At 42.0% G+C, this 22,768-nt stretch overlaps 3 protein-coding genes across 3 annotated transcripts in view; 1 reads left to right on the top strand and 2 right to left on the bottom strand.

The window, feature by feature from the left end:
• Positions 1 to 22,633, bottom strand: ZP2 (zona pellucida glycoprotein 2). The gene is made up of 19 exons (XM_026859279.1): positions 22,626 to 22,633; positions 5,834 to 6,111; positions 5,686 to 5,759; positions 5,430 to 5,513; positions 5,249 to 5,343; positions 4,309 to 4,467; positions 3,921 to 3,965; positions 3,491 to 3,655; positions 2,940 to 3,036; positions 2,684 to 2,865; positions 2,190 to 2,319; positions 1,845 to 2,026; positions 1,677 to 1,768; positions 1,466 to 1,590; positions 1,006 to 1,195; positions 616 to 751; positions 436 to 532; positions 263 to 349; positions 1 to 176 (listed from the first exon to the last, which is right to left on the bottom strand). The coding sequence occupies exons 2-19, from the start codon at positions 5,878 to 5,880 to the stop codon at positions 31 to 33; spliced, it is 2,133 nt and encodes a 710-aa protein (XP_026715080.1). The 5' UTR covers positions 5,881 to 6,111; positions 22,626 to 22,633; the 3' UTR covers positions 1 to 30.
• On the top strand, positions 11,435 to 16,758 carry ANKS4B (ankyrin repeat and sterile alpha motif domain containing 4B). The gene is made up of 2 exons (XM_026859290.1): positions 11,435 to 12,164; positions 15,699 to 16,758. Exons 1-2 carry the CDS (start codon positions 12,001 to 12,003, stop codon positions 16,756 to 16,758), a joined length of 1,224 nt encoding a protein of 407 aa, XP_026715091.1. The 5' UTR covers positions 11,435 to 12,000.
• The window catches only part of CRYM (crystallin mu), a 9,067-nt gene continuing 8,199 nt past the window's right edge, over positions 21,901 to 22,768 (bottom strand). The window contains exons 7-8 of the mRNA XM_026859292.1: positions 22,674 to 22,758; positions 21,901 to 21,984 (exon numbers count right to left, since the gene is read on the bottom strand). Of these exons, the coding sequence (XP_026715093.1) occupies positions 21,920 to 21,984; positions 22,674 to 22,758 (150 nt within the window). The 3' untranslated portion in view covers positions 21,901 to 21,919. The remainder of the gene's footprint in view (positions 21,985 to 22,673; positions 22,759 to 22,768) is intronic.

The following is a 22,768-nucleotide window of genomic DNA, read 5'->3' on the forward strand; positions in this document are numbered from 1 at the left end:
TCTACCCCAGGTTTATTTGTAAAAAATACATTAACAAACCACATTTACCATGGATGCTCTTCTCTTTAGGGGTTTAAGAAAAGCCAAAAATAGTAGCATTGTGGCCACCAGAGAGAGAATACCAACAGCAGTCATTGTAATACCAGCCATTGCCTCCTTGCTCAAGAGAGTGCTCCCTACAAAACAAGTAGAAAGATAATTTGTGGAGATCACTCCTCACTAAACCCAAGCAACATACATTAGAACTGTGCTGGCTTAGTACCTTGGGTTGCAGACCATCCTTCTGGCACAAGGAGAACAGGACCCCGCAAACTCACCACTGTAGAGTTCACACCTTGCATCCCACTCTCTACAACAGTAATACAGTGAAGGTGACTCCTGTGGTATAGTGGGTTATCTTGGATCAGTACAACCTAACATCTGCTTAGATATTACCTCTCTTGCTTCTAGATGGCTTAGGGCATCTTGTCATACACAAAAGGGAGTCTGGTTGAAAACGGTCACAGATCAGAACACTGCAGTGGAAGTATACCTAGGACACAGAATGAGATCCATTCATTTTGAGACATAACTGCTCCTACTTACTGCTCTAAGTAGAATGAGAATGTCACCTACTAGGCCAGGGAGAGCTTTGTCACCAGATACAAAGGCAAAAGTCTTCACTTCTAGCCTTTGGCGATAGTTCGCATAGCTGACACCATGGCCCACAGGATGAAACACAGTCCTGTAGCTGTCCAGGTTGTACTCACACCTGCCAATAGGTAAGAAGCAAGTCAGAACAGCAGGAGTAGAGAAGGTTTGGGTTTTAAGCAGCAGGCTACAGTTCAAGGTAGAGGAGTTGCCACCTTCCTACAAGTTCTAACATACCAGGCCAGTACCTGGAAGAGCACCTGAAGCAAAGCCCTTGTACTTGGGGCTCTGTGACTAAGGGGACAGCAGGGGAGAATTAGTGAATCCTCCCACCCACTGCTAGAAGTGCTTCACCATCTGTGGCAGGGCACTCACCCATCAACAACAATATTCCACTGGGGAATTGAGCTTGGATCTTGTGAAGCTGTTGCCCAACAGTCATCCAATACCAGCTGGAGGTTGGGATCATTGCGGTTCAGGACCTGAACTTCCAGGAAGATGGGCTGCCGTAGGTACCTTACTATTGGGTACTGATCATCACGGTATGGCTGCCTGTATGAGCCCTCTGCAAGAGCAAAAACCTTATCAGATAAGTCAGTATGCAAAGACAGTTCTGAAGAATCTCTTGATCTATTCAGCAGCAGCTGGTCCACCAGCTAAATCTGTGACTCTAGAACAAACTGTAAAGCATCTGCCTCAAGGAGCATGGGTGGGAGGGAAAAAAGCACATCAGGTCATGAGAAGCCCCATGAGCCAAGAACAGTTCACTCTTACATCCTTCCCCCCAACAAGTTCCAGTTGCTCCCCAGCCACCTGAGCCCAGAGTCAGCTTTACCTGGGTAGCTTAGAAGAACTAAGGAGAGGGGACCTTGGTTCACTGAAGAAGCCAGAGGAGGAAGGTTGTCTACCCTTATAGTGAGGGAGGCATCACCATTGCTGAAGGAGCACAGGACTGTTAGCCTGTAACAAGGAAGGAGCAGTAAGTCTTACATTCATACGTAGGATATCCAGAACTAAGTATTACCTAAAGAGGTTTCCAGACACACCTGAGTTCACTGTCTCTTGAGATCCTGCGCAGTGGAAAGTCTGCCCATAATGCTCTCACCTCATTTTCATAAACAATCTTCTCTCCATCAAACTGTGGAGAGATAACAGCATTAGTGAGGGCATTCCCAATTCATGAAGCCCTCCCTATCAGTCCTGGCTACACTTACCCAATACCTGGTCCCACATCCATTCAGTGGAACATGAAACCAAACCCTGTCATTCAAAGATGACTTAAAGGCTGGCCGGCATGCAGGATCTCTGAGCCTAAGGGTATCCAGGTCTAGCAGTGGTCTAGTACTGTCAGCAAGGATTTCAAAATCCATGTACCCATCCTGGGTGCATACAGCAGCTGCAACAGAGGTTCATGTAAGTTGTCATGCCAGTCAGGGACAGCTCAGTCTGTCAAGAGCTGTTGTGTTCTGACTAGAGATGCAATTCTCTGTGAAGGACAAACCATGATGAAGGATCACCATCTAATGAGTACATGGGCATTGCAGAAGTCAGTTACTTACCTATGGGTGTGTGCTGGTCACAGGGGCACTCTGGATGCATCACCATTGTCACAGTCTCCCCATGGAACTGAAAAGCCAGTTTCAAAGACAACATGTAGGACTGAAGTCCTGAGCAGCTCTCCCCATGTAGCTGAAAGACAAGAGTTACTCTCCTGGAGTGTAACTACAAGAGCTCATTTTAATACATGCCTGTGTTAGAGCTGTTTCACTTGCCCTGAGGCTCTTCACACTCAGCTAGTTTGTTTGCATTGCTCCAGGCATGCCAAATACCAACCCATTCCAAGAGGAATATTTTCACCATGAGGCTTCATGAAGCCCAAGTTACCTTTGAGTGATGGTTATTAAAGTCATTCTGCATTCATCTTAATCACAGCTTCCCTCAGCCAGGCACATGGATGACTTGACAGGTGGTTAGTCAAGGTCAAAGCAACTGTGCTCTGGTTCTCAAGGAGTTGTGGTCACACCCACTCCTATGACTGAGGATAAGAATTTACCCTGGACTTCAGGACTCCCTTGCTAATATGCAGCTTAACACCTCTGTTTGTGTCCAGAGCTATCCCATTTTCCTGAAGATGATCCATGGGGATGGTCTTGTCCTCTACACCCACAGCCATAAGGGTCCCTGGAAAAGCTGGGATGGCAACAGTCACATGTGTTGCATTACAGATTGCTGGACCTGAAACAACATGTTAAATGTAACACCAGTTTCCTCAGACAGAAGGCCAGGTTCTGACTTTCTCCATGCATTACCTGGTGCACAAAGCATTCTTGACTCCACAGACAGTCTATGTTCAGGAGGGCCGTATGTGAACTTGAGTGCCACAGTGTAGAGTGCCTTACCATTGTGCTGACAAATAAGACAAAGCTGTTAGAGACTGCCTAAGCTCATGATTCATCACAAGATCAACACTGCAGACCCATATAGTACATCTGGTTCAGAACTGCTGATACTCATATGGCAACAGCAGTTGCATCTTATCTCAACCACTTCCAAATGCCCATGAGACTGCCAGTCAGGTGTTCACAGGATAGACTGTAGCTAAAATTCTGCTCATGTAGATGCCCATCAGCTATGCTGTTTGAGGTGCATGCTGTGCTCCCTATTTTAAGGCTAGGCAGTCAGACAAGAGCTATGCGAAGGCAAACAGCTTTGCACACACCAGCTAAGCGCAGCAGTGCATCAGCTTGACATCAGCTCTAGCCATGCCCTGCAAGTGCTTTCCATAGGTCTGCAGGAGGGTGGCACCCAGCCTCCATTAAAGCAGCACTCCCTCCTTAGTACTAGCTCTTTGTTCACCTACCTTGTAGGAGACCACTCCAGTGGCAGTAAAGGCCACCTGAACAGTCAAGTTGTGGCCATCAGATAGAAAGTTATAGCCCTGCTGCATGGCCTGGTCAAGGCTCAGCTGATGTATTCTGGTTCCATCATCAATGGAGAGAGTCCAGGTCATTGGAGTTGCTGGAACCTGCAAAAGAGGAGATCCTTGCTAAGGAAGGGAAGGCACAACCACATAGAAGCTGCAAGACATCACACAGTTCTTCACCCTGCAGGGTTGCCACCTGAAAAGTTTTATATTCAAGTTTTCTATATTGATAGCATGGAATTGGGCTTCACAGCAGCATGCAAGCACCCCAGGGCTAACTACTGTAGCTTGGAGACATCAGGCTCAGTTTAGGTCCAAAACCCAGGCACTCCCCCACCCTCCCTTTTGCAGGACAGAAGGCACATACCATATGCTCATCACCAAAGCTTGGAATGAGTCTTGAGAAAGTAACCTGAAACACAGCACAAGGGTTAGGCCACAGGGACAGACAGCACTCACAACACTACAACTTTATAGGAGAAATCTCTACTACAGTTTTCCAAAGCAGACATTTGGCACCAGCATCCCAGTTTCCCCTGCAATAGGGCTGGAGCCAGGCCATGTGCATCATTAATGACCATTTGCAAACTAGCTCTTTAGAGAGCTGGTGGTCATGCCAAGACAGACATGCAGCCAGACCTCCCTGAAGCTGGCTGGAGCTTTCTCCAGATCCCAACCACACAGTTACAGGAGACAGCCATCCTGCATTGCAAGCCTCTAAGCAGGCTCTATAGCACTCCCATTTCTCTACTTACTGCCATGAAGTCTTTTGTACAGTTTGTTGCACCAGCAAAGAAAGGGGTAATGATTTCATCTTCACCAACACTATCGCAGTGAGTGCTGTAGGTTACATTCTTCTCCTCTCCCACAGTGTCATTCACCATCAGCCTCAAACTTAGCTGGTGCTGACCATGCTATAGACAAGAGACATGAACTAGAAAGAGCAGTATCAGCAGTACACAGCACAGCATGATAACTAAAAAGCTATTGAGACCAAAATCAACTCTGAAGTTAGTTAGGTGTTTGTACCATGCAAGGAATTATTTCAAAAGCTCTATGGAAGAGGATGAGTTATCTAGGAAAGCATGGGGTTAGAAGGTTGGGTTGAGGAGTAGAAGGTACCAAGAGAACTGCAGGAGTCAAGAAGAAAGCTCCAAGGACTAGCAGGTTGTAGTGCCAGGGTCAGCCGTTCAAGAAACAAGTTAATAAATACCAAAAACAAGAGTCTTGTGGTATGTCAAATGCCTAAAAGCAACAGATAACAGTAAAGCCTCTGGTTCTAAGACTAGTTTAGGTTGGCTTCCCACTTACTACTCTATCTCAGAAGCTATGAGTAGTATGTGGTTGTTAATTGCTCTATCAGTATGCATACATGTAAATAGAGTGAAAGACTTGAACTGGGTCCATCTCCCTACAAGATATCCTTTGAAGTAGCTCAATTCCTTTACAGGAAAACACACTTATGGCAGTGTCTGAGGGGTTTAATCCACAGCTGAAAGCACAAGTACTCTGGTAATATTTTTCTACTTCTGGTATGAACTGCTCTTATAGAAGACTTTAAGTTATCAGAAGCATAATTATTTCCACTCTTGAAGAAAGTTAGAACTGAAAACCCTGTAAATCCAGTTCTGGCCAGGAAAAAAAATAAATCCCACACACCATCACAACAGCTTCCCAGAACAAAGACCCATTTACCTCCAGGCTAGTACAGTTGACAAACAGGACACTGAGCAACAGCCTCTCATAATCCACAGTGTGGTTACAGGATACTATCTCTTCACCACTCACATCTAGGGAGAACATAGAACATTAGCCTTGCAGACACTTGCTTTCAGGCTACAGCAGAGGGCCAGGGCAGGGCAGCAACAATACATACCAACAACACACACATGCCAGGAGGAGTTGCCAAGTTCTCTGGAAAACTCAACTTCCATCCCATCCCTATGGCACATCACACTCTCTGCAGAGGGAAGACCACCATCAACTCCACCATCACCCTCCTGGAGACACACACCCTGTGAGCCCTCCAGCTATCCAAACCCCCTTCAGAGCCCCTTCCCACACCAAGGCAGAAGGGGAAGCAGCCCCAACTCCACATCCACACCACTACCAACCCAGAGAGTCCTCATTACCTAAAAGATCCTGATCCCCTAGGCCACCAGCACAAGGGGCTAAGGGCAGCAAAAAACCAAACAGGAGCAGCAACCTGCAAGCAAAAGAGGACCAAATAAGAGAGCAGCAAAAAATACAGCCCCCCATCCCACCTCAAACCCCACTCACCACATCCTTGAGATGCTTAAGCACTGCTGCTTCACCAAAAATCCCATCTTCACACTGCTATCACAAGCTTGCTCTTTGGCTGCCCAGGGAGGATTATATAGGACCTGGTTCAGGCTCTGCACAGGTGCAGCCTTTCTGCTCCCCAGGCGACAGAGAGCTTGCACCTGCCTCTTGTTGACGTCCAGCCTTCTTGCTGTGAAGAGGAGGACTTGCAGGAGACCTGCAGGTGATATGAAGTCTTTGGCGTGGGTGGTTGTTTGCTGTTTCCTTCTATTTTTCTCTTGCTCTGATAGCGTACTCCCTTTATTTCCTTCTCAAATGTTGCACGTTCTTTTGGCAGCTGTTTTTTAAAAAGGAGAATTCAGTGCCACTCTGATTTTCTGATCATTTAAAACAATTCCACTTGTAGATTTGAATATAACTGAGAATATTTTGTTCCCCTATATGGACAAATTGCAATGCTGATATAGATCTAATTAGGAGGAAAACAAGAGTGGCAAGTTAAGGAAGAGAAGTCCTAGATCAGATGTTTAGACTGGGAGATCTCTGGAGGCTTTACTTGGACTGTCATTGTTCAAAGCTCTAGGGAGGAGGCCTGGAAAGAAAAAAATCTCAGATTTATGTTATCTTTCACTTTTCCCAATGCTTTTGATTTCAGACAGACTTGTAAAAAACCCAAAGACTCATATTTTTAAACATAATCAAATTCTTGAGGTGTGAAAAGCAAAAAGATATATCACAGGAGAGGAAAATGAGTAGTATGCATGGTAGTTTAGGAAAAGGTTGGTAAACTGGGCTTCAGGGTATAACAAATTTTGTATTAATGTACCATGTATTCATGTAAAATATGTCCATCTATATTTCTTTTTACAGTTATAGACCTGTGCCTAGAGCGGATTTCAGAGTTTCCCAGCCAAAGTGACAGTATCTTCAATTCTCTTAAAGACTTAGAGTTGTGAGAAAGAGCTTGTCTGTCGACTGCTGGTAGGTACCAACGTGCTGGGAATTTGGATGGGCCAGCAGCATGAGTGGAGGCAGGTAGTTGCAAGGCATGTGATTGCCATCAGTGCACCGTGCAGCAAAGCAATGTGATCCATACAGGCAGAGCAGATCACCAGTGTAAGTAATTTTTAAATTTACATTCTTGAGAAGCATCTCTTTAACTCTGACCTTTGTCACAACATGGCAAATGCACGGTTAAAGCTTTTATGTGAGTGGGTCTACCAAGTGTGCATGATGCCAGTCATAGCGATAGACAGGCATTAGCTCAGATCCATAACCACACCACAGTAAATAACACCTGATATTAGTAGCACAAAAAGAAATTGCACTTCTGCTTTTGCCATCAATAGGATGAGCATGTGGTTAACCTTTGGCAAGAAATTAACTTCTCAGAGACTCCTGAATTCACAAACATACGTCATATACCTTATCTCTTTTTTTTTTTAATAATGAGATTCATTTTTTTCAAAAGCAGTGATTATATAGAAAACTAATGAAACAAAATCTGAAGCCATACACAAGTTTACTGTATTAAGTATCTATGATTATTTAGCTTAGATTTAACTAACACAGTAGGGGAAAAAATTATTTCAAGTATACATCCTTTAAAAAATTATACAAATTAGGTACTTTCAGACAATCAAATCTGATGTAAAGTTAATTTCTCTGCCCCTGATTCCCATCTTCATTAAGTTGAAGGAAAAGCTATAAATCCCAAGGATCTTTGTTCCTGGAGTTTGGCTGAATCTGGGCTGGTAAAAGCTCAATCTTGCCTGATGCCGGAGGGATGCTGCTAGCACGGGGAACGTCTGCTGGGGCCTGAGCAGAGAGGCAATTCATGGTCCATCTGCAGAAGGACAGCCCGTCCTCACCTGCTAGAGTTAACTCAGGGTTTTGCCAAGTCCCAAATGCCTCACAACAGGTTGTGACCTGTGTAGCTGAAAGGTAACGTTGGGTCAGACAAGAGTTAGAGCAGCGCTACTGCCACCGTCACCACAGCTGGGTTTGTCCTGCGATAAGGTTGGCAGCTCCTAATATCAAACTGAGTATGTAGGTTTGTAGGATGTAATTCATCAAGATGTCCTAAAATAATTAGTTGTTGCTTCACTTAACATGTCTGAATTTGCATCTTAAGCTACAGAGAAAGCGTGGCCATTCCTCCTGTCTGAGATGTTGAACCTGTAACAATAACTACGGCCCAAATTACAGGTAAACAGCTAATTCATGCCCTGAATTAAAAATCAAAACTATCTCCATGGCTTTCTTTTTTTTTTTTTTTTTTTTTTTCTGCTGAAAAAAATTGCAAGGTCTTCTGCTTTTCTCCTTTACTTGTTTGATTTTCTAACTTGGAAAAAAAGGCATTTCTCTACAGCAGTGCTGAACACCCCCAAGCAGCAGGGTGTTGCATACCATCTCCAGAGAGCACAGATCACCTCAGCACTCAGCATAAATGCATTTTCCCATGGGTTTTGGCTGTCCCTGTCCCTCACACACTAGCAGCAGAACAGCATTTGAGACACCAATGAGCTCAGCACGGCTTTCCTTGTGACTGTTTGTAGCACTGCTGATGATGTCATGGGAAAAAAAGGCCCAAAACCAAGAAAAAGGCTTTAGCAATGCAAAGAGACTGAATGCCAGGTCAGGACTTCTACTTTGGAGCACTCCCAGCAAAAACACTTATTGCAAACATCATTATGATACAACAGATAATGTCTCTGCTTCTAGCCTACGGAAGTCCCCCAGTTTGCTTTTATGTGCCCAGCACGGCCGGGCGTCAAGGTGTGTGCGTGAGGAGATACAGGGCTTTGGTAGTTGGCTTTATTGCCTTTCATGTATATGTATCTTTCCCTATTGCTTAGGGCTTTGCTCCTGAAATGACACGTGTGAGTAGACTGTGAGGGGTGACTTTGGGCCCCCTGATGCAGGCGTGGGTACACCTGAATAACGATCACGTCAGGATGGGGCTCGGGCAGCACCAGTATGGGTCACTCTCAACCTCACTGTGGGAACTGGGCTGCTCAGGAGGACATCCAGCAACAGTGTCCTTGGGCACAGCAGTTTTGCCTCTCTAAGGAGTGAAGAAATAAGCTTTTATTGTTGTTCAAATGTTGACATCATCTCGGAATTGTGTAGCCACAATTACCCTGTGTGACTAATTTCATTCTTTTCTAAGCCCATTAGTTCCAAGGATCTCATTAGGCAAGCAGACACTTACTTGCCTCCCCTTGTATGGCCTTTACCATACCACGTTTGGTGCTCATAAAAGTTGCAATGAGGAAATGTGTTGAATAACACCTCATGCAAAACAGATGGCACAACAACATCGCTGTTCAGACCAGGGTCTGAGTTACCTAGAACAATGTAACTAATGATGATGTAGTCTTTTAACTTACATAGCTTGTTTAACTGTTAATATTTTATTTAGTTTAACTGCTAATATTTTATATAAAAAAAAACAGAGTAATAATCATAGACACAGCAAAATCCAATATCAAATCAAAGCTGCTAGTTAAATAATTCATTAGTTTACAACACCACGTACCATCACATCAGAGTTTCTTCTGAGCCTGGTAAGACATTTCAATTGGAAGTGGAATGGTTTTGAAGCTCTTTTCAAACCCAAAAAGAAAAGCTTCATTCTAACTGCTCAGGGAGTTCACAATTTTGAGGTTTAGTCTCTAAAGAAAAATCTCCATTCAGGCTGAGAAATTTAGCTCATTTGATGTTGAATCACTTACGCATTTTAAGTTGAGGTTTTTGGATGGGACAAAGATTAACAAATACCAGGAGTTTAGAAACAGATGGAGATTTTGTTTGGTCTTTTCTTTTTTCTTTCTTTTTTGTGATGTAAATAATAATAAAGCTTGCAAAGTGCTAGAGCTTCTCTCCAATTGACATGGGTTTTGCTTTACCTCTATTTAAAACTTGGAACAGTAATTTCCCACTTAGCATCATATAAAGTAACTTTCTTTTAAAATCAATATTTTCAGACGTTAGATGATAAAAATCACTCTGAGATCAACACTTTGTGTCCTGAATTAATTAACAGAAAAGCAAATTAATGTACTGCTGTAGCAGAAATCAATAATCTTGAAAATAAAAAGGTTTCTTTTGCCACCAACTCACTTCTGTGGGTGTAGTTAACAATGTGAAATGTTAACGTACAAGAAAAATGCTGTCTCCTTCTTCTACCAGGCACTGGTGGTATATGCAGTACTTGCCTTGGTGATCATTCTACACTCTTGAGAGTAAAAAAGCTTACACTACCCAGTAAAGGAAATAAAATTCAATGGCATCAAGAAACAGTGATCTAATATATATAGGTACATAGACATATGTATTACCTGTCTTCATTCTGCAACAGCTATTTCTTTCTAGCAGCTGTAAATTTAACTCAGTGCTGAGCCTGGTTAAATAGAAAATGGAATAAATGACTGTATTTTTGATTAGAAAACTACTGATGGCAGAGCAGGGAACTTGAAAAAGGACTGAGGATAAAATTGTCTTCTCATTCAGGGACGGAGGTTGGCCTGGGTGAAGCACAGCCCTTCCTCACCGCCCTGAGATGGCAGGGTATCACCAGGGATACCTGTGTCTGTGCATGACATGAAGGAAAACCAGGGCTTAGGTTTAGTCCTACCTAGACTTGTTTATTCAAAGTTTCAAACCTGTCACAGGATCTGACTGACTCTCCTTGTCCTCATGGAAGAAAAATGTTGGTATAAGTTTGTTCCTGAAGAGTTCTTCAATCCCTGAGAAAATAATTAAGAGAGAAAGCCCATTTGGAGAGGTCTCTGGCGTGTTACATGGGTGGCATTACGGGAAGTAAATGAGGTGGCACTCCATTCAGTAATTGCACCAACTCTGGGCAATGAGTTGGTTTGCAATCGCTACTGCTTCTGTACCAGGGGCATAATAAGCAACAAAACCTCACTGCTAATTGAGGAGAGTAGATTCTCTAAGGTACAGGTTAATTCTGTTAGTCATAGAAAACAGCTTGACAAAAAAGTAACATTTATCTGGCATCTGTTGTGAATGTGACCAGAATAACAGATAGCCTGCAGCATTTTATTAAGCAGCAGGTAGTCTCTCACTGATTTCTTCTCAGATACCATTTTAAAACTCACCTTTTACATGGTTTTCACTTAGTAATTCTTTGAACCTAAAAATTAGAATTAAGGTCTAATTCTATAATCTCCTACTCACAGAGGTAGCTCTTAATGCCACTGAAATCAGGGGAAGTAATTTCTAAAGCAAGAAGTAGTTATGTGAGATGGGGACCAGACCTATTCTCAGGCAAGGACCACAGTGTGCAGGCTGGGGCAGTGGGTGCAGGCCCATCACATTTCCATTTCTTGAATACCCTCTGCTACCCTGAGGAAATGCTGCACGTTCTTTGCATCTAAAGCAGAGATTACAATACCTGCTAGATGAAAGTATATTTGCCAAGTGCCTTAAGATCCTCTGATGAAATGCTATTTGAGGTTGAAAGGATCACACACTAAGCTAAGGTTCTGCCAGCTGTGACTTGTGGACACGCTGGAGGTTTTATCCAAACACCACCCTGGTCCTGACAGGTCTGTTTCCATCCACTAACCAATCTGTGTACATGAAACAGCTTCATGGACGTGCCCAGGTCAGTGGGGGAGAGGCTTGTTTTCAAACGCAGCAAAACCCACTAAACACTAGGTTACAAAGGACTTCAGCAGTAAAGGTAACTGCTTATGCATTTCATCCTTTCAAAACTCAGAGATACTTTATTACTTAGGGTGAAACCTGCTCCTACTGACATTCATGGCCTTTTGACGCTGTTTTGAAGGTGTTTTTTGAAGTTCACGGTCATTTTGAAGTTTTCCCAGAACAGCTGGGCAAAGACACAGAGAAGATGAGAGAATCCCCTCTACCTTTAAGTAGTCAAATATGCAATGAATGGTAAACAGCAGAGCCACCTTCCAGAAAATGAAAGCATTCACCTTACCATTGCCTTATTACATATGCAGAGCTCCAGATGAGCTGTGTGCTAGGATGAACTTTGCCTCCTCATTTCCACCCTCACGGGAATGTCTCACCATGTAATCATTAATGAACTATCCCTGTAATGGAAGGGTGACTGTACAGTCTGAATATCATTCAGAGCTGCTTTGGGAAACCAGAAGTTACTGAAAATGTCGAGCAGATATCACAAAGCAGCAGCTGACGGCAACTTGGACCTCTTGAAAGAAGCCACTAGGAAAGACCTTAATAGTTCAGATGAAGATGGGATGACACCAACCCTTCTGGCAGCATACCATGGGTATCTAGAAGCTCTAGAAGTCATATGCCGGAGGGGGTAAGTCAATCAGCCTCCATGGCTTAAAGTTTGTGGTTCAGAACTCTAATTAGTGCATCAAGTTTCTATTGTCCCAATAACCTCAGACCCAAAAGGCTGAAAATCCTGGTCATTTCTTTCAATGCATTGCCAAGAACTGTTTCTCTTCATTTGCAATGGTTTAGGCCCAGAACCTGTGAGCAGGTCTGTAAGGGTGGGTGGTGAAGACACATCAGCATCAGCGAGACCATTTCATATGTGGAGCCTGCAGGGAGCAGTTAGTAGGAGCAGGAACCTGGGACCTTGCTTCGCTGTAATGGAGGAGAAGCTGGCCAACAACTTTTGATGATAACAAATCTTTGAAAACAGGCTCTATAGAGAAAAACATAGTTTTAAACATTTTTAGCAAAAAATCTTCCCATTTGCTTCCAAAGTGCAGTTAGTAGACACCTGTGAAGATTTAATGCTTTCCAGAGGCAAGTCACAACTGACAGTTTTGAGACAGTAACATCTAAAATTGTTGTTTCTCTGCTTTTTATAGTATTAGCAATTACCATCATGCTAAAAAGTGTAATACTGTTTCAGAAGATGTGGTATGATCCTTGTAAATCAGAAAAAAAAAAAAAAAGGAAAGGAAGGTTTTCTACAGGTTTATTTTCTAATAGTATTTCTGTTTGGTATCATTTGAATGTACTACATGCTTAAAATGTATTATCGAAATGGTAATTACCTGCCCACCCTCTGTACTCTCTCGCTTGGAGTCCACCTTTTAAGCTGTGACTCTGTAATAAGACCTAATAAAAGAACATCTGCTCTTGTGTGGAGATACAGTTAATAAAATGTTCTTTCTGGGCTGAGATGAAGATTAAGTTGACCTGTATTTTCAATAACAATAGTTTAAAGAAGATTGGAGGGGAAAGTTGAATAATTATATGGATGTATCTGAGTTTTCTTTTATTAAACATAGAATTAACAATATGGAATAAAAATAGGTTTTTCATAGATTTGCTTTATAGCTCACTGAGCTCAGGTGTGGCTGTAATAACACAATAAAAAAGACCTTTGGACTGCATGGTTATTGCTATGTCCTCAGGAGAAGCAAAAATAGATTGACAGTTTTTCAATTCATATAATTAAGGCAGCTCCAAGGAAATATCCAGAGTCAATAAAGGTTTGTCCCTGAACACCTAGAAAACAGAACAACTAGCTAAGGAACAAATAACTTTTTTTTTCTTCCAAAATTTGAGTGAAAAATATGTTTTCTACCATATCAATTGATAGAAGTCATGGTGGATGATACAAAGATCAGAATTTCTATGTATTTGTTACTTAATGTAGTTCTAACTCTTTTTCTTGGTAAAGGACAGCTTTGGAACAGTACCACCCTCAAAGTCTTCAAACATATACATTCACCTCTATTTTAATCCAAGATTTCTTGACACAATCAGCAAGCTGTGGCTGTCAAAGATATGGCTGTAGTCTCACTGGTTTTCCTGGGAGAAGCTGAATTCTAAAAGACGTTCAATCTGTTCTGCAGTCAGTTAATGTTTTCTTATGAGAAAGTATTTTAAATATTTTTAACAAATTTATCCTTTCCTTTAAGAGGTTTCCTGACAAAAGCACTGAGATACAGGATAGTTTTCTTTAGGGTGGTTGCAGATTTTAGGACTCTGAAGTTTGCAGTGCATTCAGCCCTTGGAAAATGTAGCAATACTAGCAGTAAGCCCCTTTCATCTTGAATTAGTTTATCTTCCCAGGTATCAAGAGATGTTTTCGCTGCTTGATTTGCAAGTACATAAACAAAGGCAAGACCTAGCAGCAGATCTGCTCTCTTTTGTGTGAGCCTCTTTCTTGGGAAAGCAGGAAGAAGCGGAGTATGAGAACCCAAAGTAGATGTCAAAGCTTATCCAGAGTCCCACTGAGCTGGGAACAGACACTCTAGTTTGTCATTTGTTTGAGATTCAAAGGCTGGCAGGCTCCAGGGGGAAAAGAGACCACAAACAGCTGTGAAGGGACCTGAGGGAGGAGGGATGACCCAGCACTCACAAGGCTCTGGGTAAAGCAGCCTGTTCACTAATGTGGGAGTTCAGGAATCTGGCATGCTCAGCCGCAGTCAGGCAGTTCCCCAGGGCAGAACCACAAAAGCAGAAATACATACACATGTTTTCCATATGTCTAAGTAGAGAAACTTTGATCCTCAGCTGCCACCTCCTTGTAGAAATGCCTGCATCCTCGCAGCCTGACACACTCAGATTTGCTATTGTTTCTCAATGTGAGCAGCTCTGTGTCTCAGCGCTGCAGGGACCCCTGACCTCTCTCTTGCCAGTGGCATTTCAGGCTGAAGGATTTTTTCGGATTTGCCCCTCAACAAATATGTTAGTGCTTTTCTTCAGAGATACCCAAAGCCAAAGGTCAATGTCTGAAGGAGATTTAGTGATAGGATGTACCATTTCATTCACAGTATAGCTGCCATAGAACAAATTTCCCAAGACACTGAAAGCCTTAAACTCCCAAGAGTAGAGATTCTCCTCGTAACTTTGGCCTCTGGGTCTGAAGTTATGAAAGGTTTTGGGCTGTTGTGGCTGCCTTGGTCATTGATCACAGGATGGTTCTGAACATTGCTAATGTTGATCCTGCCAAATATGTATCAAAAGATTCAAGCCGTTTCTCATCCACAGGCAGCAGAGTTCTGTGTGAAGTCAGTGCAAGAGCTAAAAAGAAAGCAATACTTTTCACTGGCTTTAAATTCAATTGAAAAGATGTGGTATTTTATTTTCAAATAAGCTTCTGCTTTTCAAACCCCATGAGCAAAAGCAGTTTAAGGAGAACAAAAGAGTTGAAAACAACGGCATCTATCTGAGCTTAATCTAATAGCAATAGAGACAAATGTGTAATCAGGGCTTTACTCCTAATCATTTACCTATTACATACCAAAAAGTTACTGCATGGGCTCATTAAATATGTATCACTGTGGCCAGTGACGAATCCTCCTAATAGTGTCCCTGCATTTGATATGCAAAAAGGAAGAATCACCGAAAGCCTTTAAAATATTCCACACAAAAGCTATGGTAACAGTTACATCATTAATTCCAATGAGTGTAAGTCAAAACCTGAGCTGTCAGCAGCAAAGCAGTCAGAGCTGCAGCCCCTTGCCTGCACACGGGTGGCTGCTTATTTCTGCCCCGTTGCAGGAGGCAGTAAGACTGGCAGGGAGCAAAGCAAGCCCTGCCAGCAGCCCTGCCAGACCCTGGGATGACACAAAGGAATAGCCTGGCTCTGTTATGGGAAGTTGCATATGCAGTCACAGTCAGCCCTAATGAGCTTGCTTAATTCACAAACAGGCAGGAATCAGAGCTTATGCCACACATGCAGCCAAACTGAGTGCTCGTGTAAGTAGGTCCAGCACCATTCTGAAGGATGGAGCTAAGATGACTGATTTTCATTGGGCTGTACTCCTCATAGCAAAGCTGAGCTAAACATTTAGTGTCTGTTCAAGCCCCCTGCCGTGCTATGCTTGCATATGTCCAGCTCACTGTATGCTATTTTCTTTCTCAGAGGTGATCCGGACAAATGTGATATCTGGGGGAACACGCCTCTCCACCATGCTGCTTGCAATGGTCACATACATTGTGTTTCTTTTTTGATCAACTTCGGTGCCAATATATTTGCTCTGGACAATGACCTCCGCACGCCCCTGGAGGTGGCTGCCAACAGAGACCGCAACGAATGTGTCAGAATCCTGGACAAAGCTGCCACCGAGCAGAACATGCTGAACCCAAAGAAAGTCTCCAAACTCAAAGCGCAGGCCCAGAAGAATGTGGAGAAGCAAATCAAGGAATGCGAGAAGCGCCAAGAGAAACACCAGCATGAAATGAACCGGAATTATATGAAAGAAAAGGTTGGCACAGTAAATTCTTCCAGAGGGACACACTCCAGAGTAAAGTTGCCTACTCTCTTTGCTTCAAATACAAGTCCTTTCTCCAAAAATCTGAAAGATACCCTCAAACTGAAGACAAAAAAGACAACTGACAGCACAAGAAGCCAGAAAACACAAAGCAGTGACCAAGAGGATGATGCAGGTAGGAGAACTGTGATGCATTTGTTCGATGAGAGAGAGGAGGATGACGTCGGAGAGAAGAACTTTTCTGACAGTGACACTCAGCTCTCCATTTTTAAGAGGCCAGGTCTTGGCAAGATTGTATTTGGAAGGAATTTGGCTGCAGATGTAAATCCTGGAACTGCATCTACTGAGAAAGAAAGTATAAGCTTTAAAATGTCCAGTGAGCTCTTTCAGTATGAAAATGCTGAGAATGGCAGGGAAGATGATGCTGAAAATGGTGCTGATATCCCTTGGCATGAGGATGAAGTCCTTTGGGATGATGAAGAAGCAGAGAACACACCCCTTGAGGTATTTCTGGCATCACAGATGCTGGATGAGTTTCTTCCAGTATTTATGAGGGAAAAAATTGATTTAGATGCCCTGATGCTGTGTTCTGATGAAGATCTACAAAGCATTCAGATGGAGCTTGGGCCAAGAAAGAAAGTCCTGAATGCTGTGAGTAAAAGAAAAGAAGCACTTAAGAACCCTGGAAAGACTGTAGATACTTGCTTGTAAATTAGAATACCTGTTGCTGTAACATGCACACTGAGTGATTATTTTTCTCCTTCCAAAGACCATGCAATTCTTTTCAGAAATCTGCTAAAGCAAAAGGCAGAGGTTACCAACTGCTTTAGCAAGGACAAAGATTTTTCTCTCTAGATGGATGGCTGCGGTACACAGGATATTAATTCAAGCATATTCTGCCAGAAAGAAATAATGTGAAGGTAAAACCCCCCAAACTACAGATTTAAACGTTTTTATCCCTGAACTGCTTATGTGGATTGGATTTCTTGTCAAAATAACTTAAAATATTAGTGAAGGTAAGCCACACTACATTTCTTAATAAAGCCCTTCCCTTCTTCTCCAAAACCACAATGCAAAGAGCATTCCCAAAGCTTGAGAACTTTGTTTTCTCCATTCACTTCTGTTAGATTGCTACAAACTGCCCTTCCCTGTACTGATGTTAGAAATAGCATCTGAATCTAGGTTTCAGTTATGGCTTATCAACTCTAATAGCTTCTGAATGAATGTAAGTAAGACTAATTTACAGCAAGTTTCATGTTCTTGTCAGGAAAGTGTTTTGCTACTGTATTGATATTACTTTAAAAATATATTAACTATTTCATCAGGAGATGTTTGGTGTGGGTTGTATATTCTTTTATCTTGTCTCACTGGACCCAGTTGCCAGCAGCCATCAGGCCCTAAATGCTATCAAGACTGCAATACTTTTAACTACAAGAAGTTGAGGTTTTATTTTCAACATTTTGGATGTATTTCGGTATATCCTCAGCTTGGTTCCTATAGGGTGCATTTCCCATCTGAAGTCTGAGAAACCAGAACTCTTATTACCCAGCATTTTCTGTTGGTTGTTGTCAGCCTCAGTCTGAAAACTGCATGTAACACACACATGCAACTCATGAAAAGAGAAAGAAAACGAGACTGTGCTTCTGTGGAAGCTCCTGTTCTTTACAGTCTGTCTGGAGGCATTCACAGCAGGGTTCCCTTCATCTCTCTCAAGCCTGTTCCCTTGGGAAGACAGCACTATCCAATATGAACTAATCACTCCTGTTGAGCTTTGTGAATCTAATAAGGTGCTTGTAGTAGTCTTGCTCTGGCTGAGATCTCAGATTTTAGAGACGCAATAATTAGCAGGACTTTTATATTTAAATCTCTTTTTACAGCTTTCCAGGAGACAGCTATCATTTTCTCCTTAGGGGTATACCACATTTGTGGACACTAATCCTAGTTAAGAGTCTACTTTTTCATGCTTTCTTCTTTCCACATCTTCTTGTTACTTTGATTTGTATGTTATAATTCCTTTTCTTGGCTGGACTTCATACCACATACTTTCCTCCTTGGATTCCTGTACTTCAGCAGGTTGATATTTTCTTCTATTAAGCAGTCATATCAGAGTCCTGTTCTGCACAACTTTAAATGACTGCTGTGCTTAGCACAGTAATTAAATCAGACAGCATTCCCCCAGACTGTGTTATTAACCTGCTGGGTTGTTTTCATTTTAGCTAAGAAACTCCCAAATGTTTAACAAAGCAAGAAGGAAATGATGAACCTTACATATTTGAAGGCATATGATGAGAAGATTTTGAATTATTAAATTCTACTATTCTCAGTCAAATACTGCCATATTTTTGATTCTTCACCTGTTCAAATGATTGTGACCTGCCCACAATACACCATCAAAACATCAGCGAGTGGTGTCAGTCACAGAGGACCCGTCCAATAACAGCTGGAACTGTTCTGTGATAGGCCCCAAGTATCTCTAAAATGCACTGAAGTCTGCCTCTCTGCATACTCATCTGTAAATCTGCATGACTTTTGTGACCTCCAACAACCAGAGATAATAGCATATAAATTGAGTGAGTTGTCACAAGCATCCAGCATGTTTTGTTATGTCCTTAGGTATCCACAGTAACTCTGTGGAGCTAGCAGATACAGCCCAAGATCTACAGGAATGAGTTCCTTGTCCTTCTGGAACTTTAGCTAGAGACTGAGTAAGAGGCCTCAGAGCACCCCACATAACACTTTTTTTTAATGGAACTCAATCAACCCCCATATATATACCCTTTAAAAATAACTGTTTTTTTAAAAAGTGCAATAGTGCTAGTCTCTTTCTTGCAGGCTGGTCCTGGAAATTGGCCTCTGATATAAAACAGCCATATGGAACAAAAGGGAGCGGGGGTGGAGGAATAATAAAAAGGAACACTCATATTTCAGTTTTCTCCACTTGTGTGCTTTGCTGTTTTCCACATTTTTTCAAGAATCCCTTTGCTTCTTTTATAATTTGGAGTATTTAAATTAGTGAATCCTGGATCTGACTCCCTAGCATCATTTCTATCACATGTGGCATCGTATACCTCGAGCCAAATCCAAACCATAAAACCATAGGATCTCACATAATCACAGCCCTGACCAGTAAAAGATTCTCCTTACTCAAGGATTTAATACTTTGCACTGGACAGATATCAAGAGGAAGGAGTGTGCAGCATGCAATAATGACTGCAAAACTGAGTATCACAGTGGAGCAGAGCAGTCTCAACTAATTTTCCCCTTTACATTCAGTGATCACATTTACTGGGAGAGTGGTCACTGCAACAACTTGAATACCTTCTTCCTCCACTTTTAAAAAAACCCAAGCCCCCAAAAAACCTAACCACCCAAACCAAAAGTAATGGACAACAAAATGAAAGCCAAAGAAAAACAGCAATATCTATTTAATTTTAACATAAAGGCAAGTTACACAATTTCTTAAGACTCTGAATTGTAAGAGAAGGAAACATATAAATTAAGGCTATTATTTCCCCTCAAAAAAAAAAAAAATCTGAAAGATGGCATCCAAGCAACTCCCACTGTAATTGAATCAAATCCTCTTCATGAATTCAGAGGTGCAATGCTGAAGCCAGGCTCCCAGAACCTTCTATTGCCAATGAAAGCTGAGAACACTGTGGGTTTTCAGGACCAGGTTTTTTTTGACTAATTCCATCTACTTTTAAAACACAGAGTCTGTAGAAGAGTACATGTGAAGATAAACTGCATTTGTCTTCTTCCCAAACACTGTGTCTCACTTGAAGTTACAAACCTTGTATTACACAGGCACAGAACTGGGATAATACTGTCCTAAGTAGTAAGTGCAAGTTTCCATAAAGTTCTTGAATCATGAAACATCGGTGGCCGTCACGTCTGTCTCAGCCTAGTGGAGTTCTCTATCACTGAAGTAACAGGTTAAGTCAACACTTACATTTCTGAACACTTCAGAAGTGACAAAGAAGAAGAGACACGTGCAAAAATAAGTTATTTTGCTACAATTAAAAAATGCAAAATCTTACAGAGAAATTTCTGTCCTTGTTTCTGCTGATATAAACAAGATCAATGGAGTTAGATTTCTACCCACACAAACACATCCTTTGGCCCTACTCACTGGTCTGGTACCCTTCCATACTAAAACTGAAAATTACAAACTCTGCCACTTACTACTTCTTTCCAACTAGTTTACACCAGGCTTATAATTTGGACTTTTATATCCCACCCACACTGTACTCATTAACCTCTTCTATACTTATGCACCATCAAGGACTTTAACTGCTTCTGAACTTCTGTCCTGTTGCTCCACTCTATTATACTGGCATCAACATAGTATGACCATGTCCTCTAATCCTTCCAGAAAGTGAAGAAACACTTAATAGTCTGCATGAAATAATATGTAAGTAAAAATAAAATTTCATTAGGCACAACTCCAGCCTGAGACAGGAATTTGTTTCCAGGGCAATAGCTATTTCTCAGCAGATGCTCAATCTTTTGTAAGGCAGTTGCATAACAGCACAAAATTGGAACTTTTCCTTATGTAGAACATCACTGGGTTCCCCCGCCAAGAAAGGATCATGGAAATTCCTGCCCCAGCAAAAACCCACTGGGATAAAAGAACAATTACCGATTGATCCATGGTACAGCCAAGCTGAAAACACTTGCCTGTATATTTGAAGTTTATCCTACTGAAATGAATTTGCACAGTTCCAACCTTCAAGAAGCTTAGAAAAATAACTTAAACACCATAGATTACTAAAAAAAAAAAATAAAAAAAATCCCCCCACTGAATACAGTTAAGTTAAATCAAAACACGTTTTTAACGCTCATATTTTGGGTGACTCCTTGAAATATGAAAATGGCAATATCCCACCAGGAATCATAGAACAGTTTGGCTGGGAAGGGACTTTAAAGATCACCAGTCCCACCCCCCTGCCATGGGCAGGGACACCTTCCACTAGCCCAGGCTGCCCAAAGCCCTGTCCAACCTGGCCTTGAACACTGCCAGGGAGGGGGCAGCCACAGCTTCTCTGGGCAACCTGTGCCAGTATCTCACCACCCTCACAGTAAAGTATTTCTTTTTTATGTACTAAGAGAGGTGTCATGTATAGTTTCCTTCCAGTAAAACACACACAAGATTAGCTCAGATTTTTTCACATTTTAAGTCTTCATGAGCCAGGCCTTTTACAAAAGCAGTCAGAAATCTAACTGTATGGAGGCGTCATTATTTATATAAACTCCCACTCAGGAGTGTGTTCTTAAATGAAAAAACATTGGGTCTGAGGGCAGGGAAGGGAGACTGTGGAAGTTGAAAGTAAGGATGATGACCTCCAGATGCCAGTCTGAGTTGGACTGTAAGGGGTATCCAGGAATCAGAGGTGGGCTCTGTTTCCAGGAGACTAGGTTACTGTCAGTGTAGTACTGAAACCCACAGATGCATTTAAAGTGCCATCACAGGCAAAGATGATGCCAAAGTCCATTCTCCAAGCTGATATATTCTACTCTAGTATGAATTACTTCTCTGAAAACATAAAATTAACCCACACACTTGTGCTACAAAAATAATTAGGGAGGAAAGGCATTGATTCCAGAGTTACACCAAAATAGGTAAAAACACCCTTGTTAGTGTCACTGCAAACATCTAATACTTGTCATTACATGAGATACATTTATTAGTAATACTGCAGGTATCTAATACTTGCCATTAGAAAACTGAGAAATTAGTCTAGTGCTGAAATTTTACTTTTTGTTCTTGAGTGTTCTAGAAGGGCCACATTCAGATAGAACAGGTGCCTTTCTTGTTAACAGAAGATTGCCAAGCACAACAATTTTCTTGGTCTCGTTGACATTGTAGACTTCTCTAGTTACCAGCTGACCACGACTCATAAACAAATTTTGCTGCTACTGTATCTTCAACCGCCATCCCTGGAAAAGAATTAGTCACCTTCAAACAATTCTTGTTTGAGCTGTACAAAATAATTTAACTTTGAAAGGAAACAAGAGAACTCAGGAAATTATCTACCTTGACAGGAACAGAAATCATTCCCCATCCTGAACAACTAGTGTTACATTCAAAGTTTATAGCCATCATGTTACTGGTAGGTGAGCTATATGCAGTTAATGTAATAGCATGAATCTAATTTTCAGTGTTCCTATCACAGCTTGGCCCTTTTGGACATGTCATGCAGCTCAGAGCATGGTAACCCATCACCACTCCCACTCTTTGCCCCAGACATCAACTCCAACCCCACAGTACATTGATGCATTGTCTGCAGGTCAGACAGACTCCAGAGGCATAACAGCAGGGCATTCAGGTTGGAGCTGTATTAATAAATGCTGCAGTCACATGTTGAACAACTGTGAAATGGAAAATGTACTTCTTCCTATTGTTTGATTGCTTTCCTATCACTTCTCATTACATCAATCCTGCCAGATAAATAAAAAGGGAAATAAAAAGGGAAAACACAAATGACATTCTAGTTTCTGCTGGACAGTGAATTGCCACAGCAATTTGTGTTTTGTAGATGATCAGCAGCTTTCCCACGCATGGGGGATCTAATAATAACAAGGCATTGTTTTCCATCAAACTTGTATACAGGAGGGGTTGTTCTTACCCAGTGATTTAAAAATTGTTGTTTTCTCAGGCAAGGCTGGTTTTGTACCCTTCACTACCTCTCCCAGCTCAGCAAAGATCTCTGCCTGTGAAACA

The sequence above is a fragment of the Athene cunicularia genome (assembly GCF_003259725.1).
Source record: "Athene cunicularia isolate RWA chromosome 14 unlocalized genomic scaffold, athCun1 chr14_part1, whole genome shotgun sequence".
Taxonomy (NCBI): Eukaryota; Metazoa; Chordata; class Aves; order Strigiformes; family Strigidae; genus Athene; species Athene cunicularia.